We start from the raw sequence: 7,117 nt of genomic DNA, 5'->3' as shown, positions 1-7,117 counted from the left end.
ACGTTAGGATATGAAGATAATGATAATTTTATGTTACTTAGTGTAATATTTGGAGTAAAAATGATAGGTATAGTGTTTTCTTCAACATTGTCTGCATACAACACTGATTCATGAAAAATAATCAACATGCAATGACATAAACAAAAATGGAACCAAAACGAAAACAAAAGTCAAACGAAATATAAAGAAAACAAATAAAGAAAACGAACTTGTAGATAGAGAAACAAAGAAAAGAATCCTGTTTGAGATAAAAATCAAATACAAATCGAAGGTTTTTGGAGTTAAAAATGGCAGCTTTAGTGTCTCCTTCCACCTTCTCTACATACAATAATGATTCATAAAAAACAATTAACATGCAGCGAGATAAACAAAAATGGAACTAAAACAAAAATAGGAGTAAAACGGAATATGAAGAGGAATGAAGACGGACGAAAATGGAAGTTGGAGAAACAAAGAAACAAAGAAAACAAAATATGAAGGAAGATGAATGGAGAGGAATGAAAAAGGAAGATGGAGAAACAAAGAAACAAAGAAAACGAACATGTAGACAGAGAAACAAAGGAGACAAACCTTTTGACATAAAAATCAGATAAAAATGGAAGCTTTTTGGAGTAAAAAATGGCAGCTTCAGTGTCTTCTTCCACCTTCTCTGCATACAATAGCAATTCATTAAAAACAATGAACAGGCAGTGAGATAAACGAAAATGAAACCAAAACAAAAATAGAAATAAAATGGAATATGAATATGAAGAGGAATGGAGAGGAACGAAAATGGAAGATGGAGAGGATGTAAAAAATAAGCAACAATTCTTTGTAGCAAAAATGGCAGAAGATAATTTTTTTTTAAAAAAAAAACAAAAAAGAATTAGAAGAGAAACAAAAAGAAATCAGCAACAACTCTTGTAGCAAAAATGAGAGAAGATAATTTTTTGAAAAAAGAAAATTACGAAAAAAATGACACATTTGTTCTTCAACACAGAACCTGTACTCATGTAGAAAACAAAATAAAGGTAGAACACCCCCAAAAATTAAAGCCTTTGTGTTTACGAACATGAACCCATGAAGCTTTTGAGATAAAAATCGCAACTTTAATGTGTTTTTCCACCTTCTCTGCATACAACATGCCAAAAGAATACAAAAAAATTTAAACTTTTGTATTGGGAGAAGTCAGAAAACAAAAATAAAGGCAGAAAACCACAAAAAATTTAAGCTTTTGTGCCTACAAACCTGCATTTTAAAAAACCGAAAAAGAATTAGAAGAGAAACAAAAAGAAATCAACAACAACTTTTGTAGCAAAAATGGGAGAAGATAATTTTTTTAAAAAGGAAATTACGAAAAAAATGACAATTTGTTCTTCAACACAAAACCTATACTCATGTAGAAAACAAAATAAAGGCAGAACACCCCCAAAAATTAAAGCATTTGTGTTTACCAACCTGAACCCATGAAGTTTTTGAGATAAAAATTGCAACCTTAATGTGTTTTTCCATCTTCTCTGCATACAACATGCCAAAAGAACACAAAAAAATTTAAACTTTTGTATTGGGAGAAGTCAGAAAACAAAATAAAGGCAGAACACCACAAAAAATTTAAGCTTTTGTGGCTATGAACCTGCATTTTAAAAAAACGAAAAAAGAATTACAAGAGAAACAAAAAGAAATCAACAACAACTCTTGTAGCAAAAATGGGAGAAGATAAATTTTTTAAAAAAAGGAAATTACGAAAAAGATGACACGTTTTTTGTTCAACACATAACCTGTACTCATGTAGAAAACAAAATAAAGGCAGAACACCCCCAAAAATTAAAGCCTTTGTGTTTACGAACCTGAACCCATGAAGTTCTTGAGATAAAAATTGCAAAGTTAATGTGTTTTTCCACCTTCTCTGCATAGAACATGCCAAAAGAACACAAAAATTTAAATTTTTGTATTGGGAGAAGTCAGAAAACAAAATAAAGGCAGAACACCACAAAAAATTTAAGCTTTTGTGTCTACGAACCTGCATTTTAAAAAACGAAAAAGAAAAATCAACTGTTAGCATGTCCCAAAAATCAAACCACAAAAAATTAGACCACAAAAGATTAGGCAAAAAAAGGAGAAAAAATAGATAAAAATGGAACCTTTATTCTTCAATACCTTTATTCTTTAGTAGCCTATCCCAACTCTTCCATGGGCAAAGCCTCGTAACCTTCAGCACCATCGTTAGACTGTCCTAAAAATCAAACCACAAAAAATTAGACCAAAAAAGGAAAAATAGAATATTAACGTGAAACAAAATATGGACGGACGCAAAAGAATAAAGGAGGAGAAACAAAAACGGCATGGATGCAAAAGAATAAAGGAGGAGAAACAAAAGCGGAGAAGAAAAAAAGGAGAAGTTGAGGAAGAGAAAAAAGGGAAAACTGAATATTGATAGAGAAGAAAAGAGAAGAAGTTGAGGAAGAGAAAGAGGAGGGAAAAAATCTGGACGGATGCAAGAGAAATGGAAGAGAGAGAAGAAAGTTCTGGAATCAAGGAGAATTAAATGGTGCGGTGAAATCCGACAATTAGAAAGTGACACATGCCTTGGTGGTTGTGGAAATAAGGAATTGCAACAGTCGACACAAAGAAGAGAGAATGAGCCTTGTAAAACACAAACCTTCAGAAAAGGAGAAAGCCTTCATGTGACAATGAGCAAAGAAGCATAAAAGAATGCCTATAACTGGATATGTGTCAACAGGATAGAGAATTGACAGTGGACAGGTGTTAACAGGATAGAGAAAAAGTAGTCAGAGCCTTGTTTGTATAATTATATAGATAAAGATAGACATGATATGATATGAGAATATAATTTAAGAACGAGGGAAATATAATTTTCTGTAAAATGAAATCTAACTAAAACCTATCAATGTTATTCCACTTTTTTTTCTTTTTATTTTCTGTCATATCTGTCACTTAAATATAATTACTAAATGTAAAAATTAAGAATTATTATGGTGTAAGTTCATCATTCTCCAAAAATTAAACCATAAAAAAAACTGTCCAAAGTCATATATGGAATCCGCACTCTTATCATTGAGCATCTTATGTCCTTTGGAATAAAAAAAGAAAATGCAATACAAAGGTTCAGAAACTACCGAATCAACTCTAAAACGTTATATATTTGGAACATTAGTTACCTAGGAACGTATAGTAGAGCAAGAAAAAATGGGAGGGTGTCTACCATCCAAGCCAAATCCAGAAGATAATGGTTCAGCTTCCAGCAGCACAAATCGTTTCATGCTGTATGCGAGAGCACTTTCAATCACATGGGGAGACACTCCAGAATATTGGACATGGGTACAGCAGAAAGAAGAAGCAAGGTACGCATCTATCTCCAAATATATATTAAGTTTTACTAAAACAAAAAAAAACAAAATCTATATAAAAAGTAGTGTTCTAAAAAGTAGATCTCTCATTCAATCTCCTCTTTTATTGTTAATAAAGTTTTCTTCTGAAATAGGAATATTGCATCTGCCTTCGTATAGGTTTAGATATATAACTCTTCAGTTGTTTCTCCTGGGTTTGGTTTGGCGCCTTCATATTTTTTGTTCATTAATTCTTCTTTTGTTTAGTATATTTAATTTTTGGCGTGTTATGAATGATGGGTATCATCTAGAGTGCTAACCTAGTTAGGAATTTAGGATTCCTCTTAATATTGTGATACTTTAATTAACATGCCTCTTTTGCTTACGAAAAGATAAAAGATAACAATTATTTATATTTAAATACTGTTCATTAATTAGCAACTATATATATTTTTTTCAGTATAAGAAATGAATGTATATTATTGGTGCATATTATTAGCATTTATCCGCAATTTTCATTAGAAAAAAATATACATACTATAGAATATTTACATAATCTAGGAAAGAAAAATTGCATACGGACAGAATCCGAATCCATAATTAAACCGTAAAATTGTGTTCAAGAGCATGTGAACTGTCAATTGACATATCGATGTTTATCTTGTTTTCTTCTATTCTATATTCACAGTATATTAAAACCTATTAACCGCAAATTCTTTCAAACTAAATTCGAGAAAAATTGTTCGCCAAGGTAGATCTTTAAAATTGATAATTTACACTAAAAATGTTTGCTATTGGGGCTTATTGTTTTATCATTGGCTAATGGTTAATTCAGTTGATGATCATCAGTTTTTGTGGCTCAATCTAAATGAATTTTAGTTTGGCCTAGTGTTAAAAATATCTGATAACTAAAATTCCATGAAGACGAACAACTAAAATAATTATATCTAACGACGAATAACTAATTATTATTTCTGACGGCTAACGCAATAAGATGAGATTGACAACAATGCAAGAATACAAGAATATTTTTGGTAAAAGTAATTATTGATAATTAATTTGTAATAAAAGTTTCATCTCTTACTACAAATCTATTTTCGAAACTTATATTATATATCTCTTCACTAAAATTTCATTTTTTAGAAACTTAGTATTAAAAGAAACAAAATGTGTTGTAATATAAGAGAATCTATTCTCTTTTTTTATCGTTTTTTAATTATTTTGGAGATTTTATAATCTTTATTTTAAAATTATTTGTTTACACGGTAATGATATTTTTCATTTTTTCTTTTTATCTTTGGATTTTTATCTAACAATTCACGGTGTGAAGAATAAGAAAAAGGTGAATTTTATATTTTTTTTGCTTTTGCTGGATTTTGAAATATTATTAAGATTTTTTTTATTTTAACATCTTTAACTAGCAAATAAAAAAATCAAACAAACAAAAAAAAACAAAGAAATTCAATCAAAAATATCAAATTATCAACGGAAAGAAAGGGATTTGAAAACCGTCATCTCTCTCTAATTGAAAAATAGAATTACTTTATTGAATCAGGCCTACTTTGGGGAAGACCAAGATGGAGGGAAGAATTAATCTTGGAAGGTCATGACTATAGGCAATTTTCAAAGGCTAAATGCATATTTTTGTTATCAAGCCATGATTTCCTAACAAATAGGAGAGGTGGATGGGGCATGGAAGTTAATAGTTATTTTTCTGCGCCTAGAATGAAGTAGACAAAAGGTCAAATTAAACGTTGTAATTAAAATATTTAGGGATACATTTCAGGACAACAATCCATGATGGAAGCATGCACCCATAACCATCATACTAGTAATTATTAGAAAATGAGCGACATACCCAAAAAATGGCTGACATATATATCCAGAAAATGATTGATGCTTGCAACTGTTTAGAAAACATTATGAATAGAAAAAATACAATATAAATTAGGTTCCCGACCAAATTAATGTAATTTATCTTTTATTTATCACTTTATGTAGAACTTTTCTTTACGGTAATTTTATAAGAGTAGTGTAACATAGAAACTTGAGTTAAACGATTGTTAGAAAATTCTTTAAAGTGAATTAAAAATTCAATCAAGAAATAAAATTTCTTCCTTGAATCAGCTGCCTAACTTCAAATTTATTCACATATTCATTTTGCACAATTACTATCAGTTTTAATTTTACAACTAGATTCATATATCTATCTAATTCTCTAGTTGTTTATCTATATATATAGTTATCTAACTATCTATGATGTAATGCCACAATGACAAAGTTGGCTAAATTGATATCTATCAATGATGCAGTGGCACGATAGTAGAGTTGGCTAAGTTGAAAAGTGTTTGCTGGCTAGAAGTGCATGGGAAATTTGACACTAGAAAGCTTTCAGCAGGAATTCTATATCAAGTGTTCTTTCTAATAATGTTGGAAGAATCATCTCAAGGGTGGGAAGTTCCAATAAATGTTAGATTTGTCCTTCCTGGAGGAAAGAGACAACAACATAAAGTAAATTTAAACGAGAAGTCAAGGGAGAGTTGGTTGGAGATTTTAGTAGGTGAGTTTGTGGCATCTAAAAAAGATGTTGGCGAGATGAAAATTTCTTTGTATGAATATGGTGGCATGTGGAAGACTGGGCTTGTCATCCAAGGTGTAGTCATTAAACCAAAGAACTAGGTATTAAATACATATTAAGGATATAGAAGCTTTTATAGAAGAAAAACATAAGAAGAAAAAATGAAAAAAAAAATTCTATAAATTAAAATTAATATTCAAAGAAGCTAACATGAGGAAAAGAATGTACTCCAACAACAACAAATTAGGTTATGGATAAATTAACTAATTTTTAATTTATAGAGAGAAGTTTTTTTCCTACTTACTTTTCCCCTATAAATAGTATTTATGAAGAAATTTATGCAAATAAAGTCTAAGCTATATATAATTTTTCTTTGATCACTAAATAAAATGAATAAGGACACCTTTACTCTAGTCGATACCAAGAAAAGATGAAGAAAGAAAAAAAAAAGTATATACAAGAAGTAGATGTGATAATAAAGTATATGTATTAATAAAGTATTTGAAATGATGAAGTGTTTTAATATCACATTATTTAAATACAATATAACAGATTGTTGTGTGAATCTTTTCCTTCTTTTATAATTTGTTTTATCTATTCAATAATAGCAATAAAATAAGACCTATTAAGTTAAAAACAAAAAAATTAAAAATAGGGAAATGTCTAATTTTTTTAAGTAAAAATAAGGTTAAAAAATCCCATGATAAATAATTGTTGCATTTTATTAATACTTCAAGATGAATGATTGCAGTAATAATTGTACCTATCAACCAACTATATATACTTATTCCGAAATACCCCGTTAAATCATTATTGTTATTTCTTTAGTGTTTTTAATATTTTTAAAACCCTATAATTATTGATCCTTTAAACAAAATTTAAATTTAAATTTAAATTAACTGAGCATCGATTACTTTTAATCAATTTCTTTTATTTTTTTGATAACTTTAAATTTAATTAATATTGACATTAATATATTGATGTATGATTTTTTTGAGATCAGAGATTAAATTGAGATAAATACTAAAAACATACTCTTTAACACTTTCTTTAATTGTTTAAAATTTATTAAAAATTATAAAATCAGGAAAAAATCATTAAATATAATATGAGATTCACAAAAATTATCATTTTCAATTAATGATTTTATCAATATAAAAAAGTATATTAAAAAGTGTGTTTGTAACATTTTTCTAAAATTTATTATGATGTT

At 28.7% G+C, this 7,117-nt stretch overlaps 2 protein-coding genes across 2 annotated transcripts; one reads left to right on the top strand and one right to left on the bottom strand.

Moving 5' to 3' along the window:
• Nucleotides 1–627: 627 nt before the first annotated feature.
• Nucleotides 628–2,398, bottom strand: LOC114403554. Its single transcript, XM_028366571.1, has 5 exons — nt 2,137–2,398; nt 1,827–1,885; nt 1,335–1,496; nt 1,052–1,110; nt 628–649 (listed from the first exon to the last, which is right to left on the bottom strand). Exons 1-5 carry the CDS (start codon nt 2,198–2,200, stop codon nt 628–630), a joined length of 366 nt encoding a protein of 121 aa, XP_028222372.1. The 5' UTR covers nt 2,201–2,398.
• A 752-nt stretch (nt 2,399–3,150) lies between these two features.
• On the top strand, nt 3,151–6,469 carry LOC114402747 (protein PHLOEM PROTEIN 2-LIKE A1-like). The gene is made up of 2 exons (XM_028365416.1): nt 3,151–3,341; nt 5,639–6,469. Exons 1-2 carry the CDS (start codon nt 3,187–3,189, stop codon nt 6,003–6,005), a joined length of 522 nt encoding a protein of 173 aa, XP_028221217.1. The 5' UTR covers nt 3,151–3,186; the 3' UTR covers nt 6,006–6,469.
• Nucleotides 6,470–7,117: the final 648 nt, after the last annotated feature.

Source organism: Glycine soja, chromosome 20, assembly GCF_004193775.1.
Source record: "Glycine soja cultivar W05 chromosome 20, ASM419377v2, whole genome shotgun sequence".
In the NCBI taxonomy this organism is placed as follows: Eukaryota; Viridiplantae; Streptophyta; class Magnoliopsida; order Fabales; family Fabaceae; genus Glycine; species Glycine soja.
Note: the sequence above shows the minus strand (reverse complement) of the source record. Positions and strands in the feature narration are given on the sequence as shown.

Coding starts and splice junctions, on each gene's coding strand:
- LOC114403554 (XM_028366571.1), bottom strand. CDS start 2,200: ATGGTGCTGAAGGTTACGAGGCTTTGCCCATGGAAGAGTTGGGATAGG. Junction 1,111..1,334: donor AACAAATTGTCATTTTTTTC/GTAATTTCCTTT, acceptor TGTTGTATGCAG/AGAAGGTGGAAAAACACATT. Junction 650..1,051: donor CAAAAGCTTCATGGGTTCAT/GTTCGTAAACAC, acceptor TATTGTATGCAG/AGAAGGTGGAAGAAGACACT.
- LOC114402747 (XM_028365416.1), top strand. CDS start 3,187: ATGGGAGGGTGTCTACCATCCAAGCCAAATCCAGAAGATAATGGTTCA. Junction 3,342..5,638: donor CAGCAGAAAGAAGAAGCAAG/GTACGCATCTAT, acceptor TCAATGATGCAG/TGGCACGATAGTAGAGTTGG.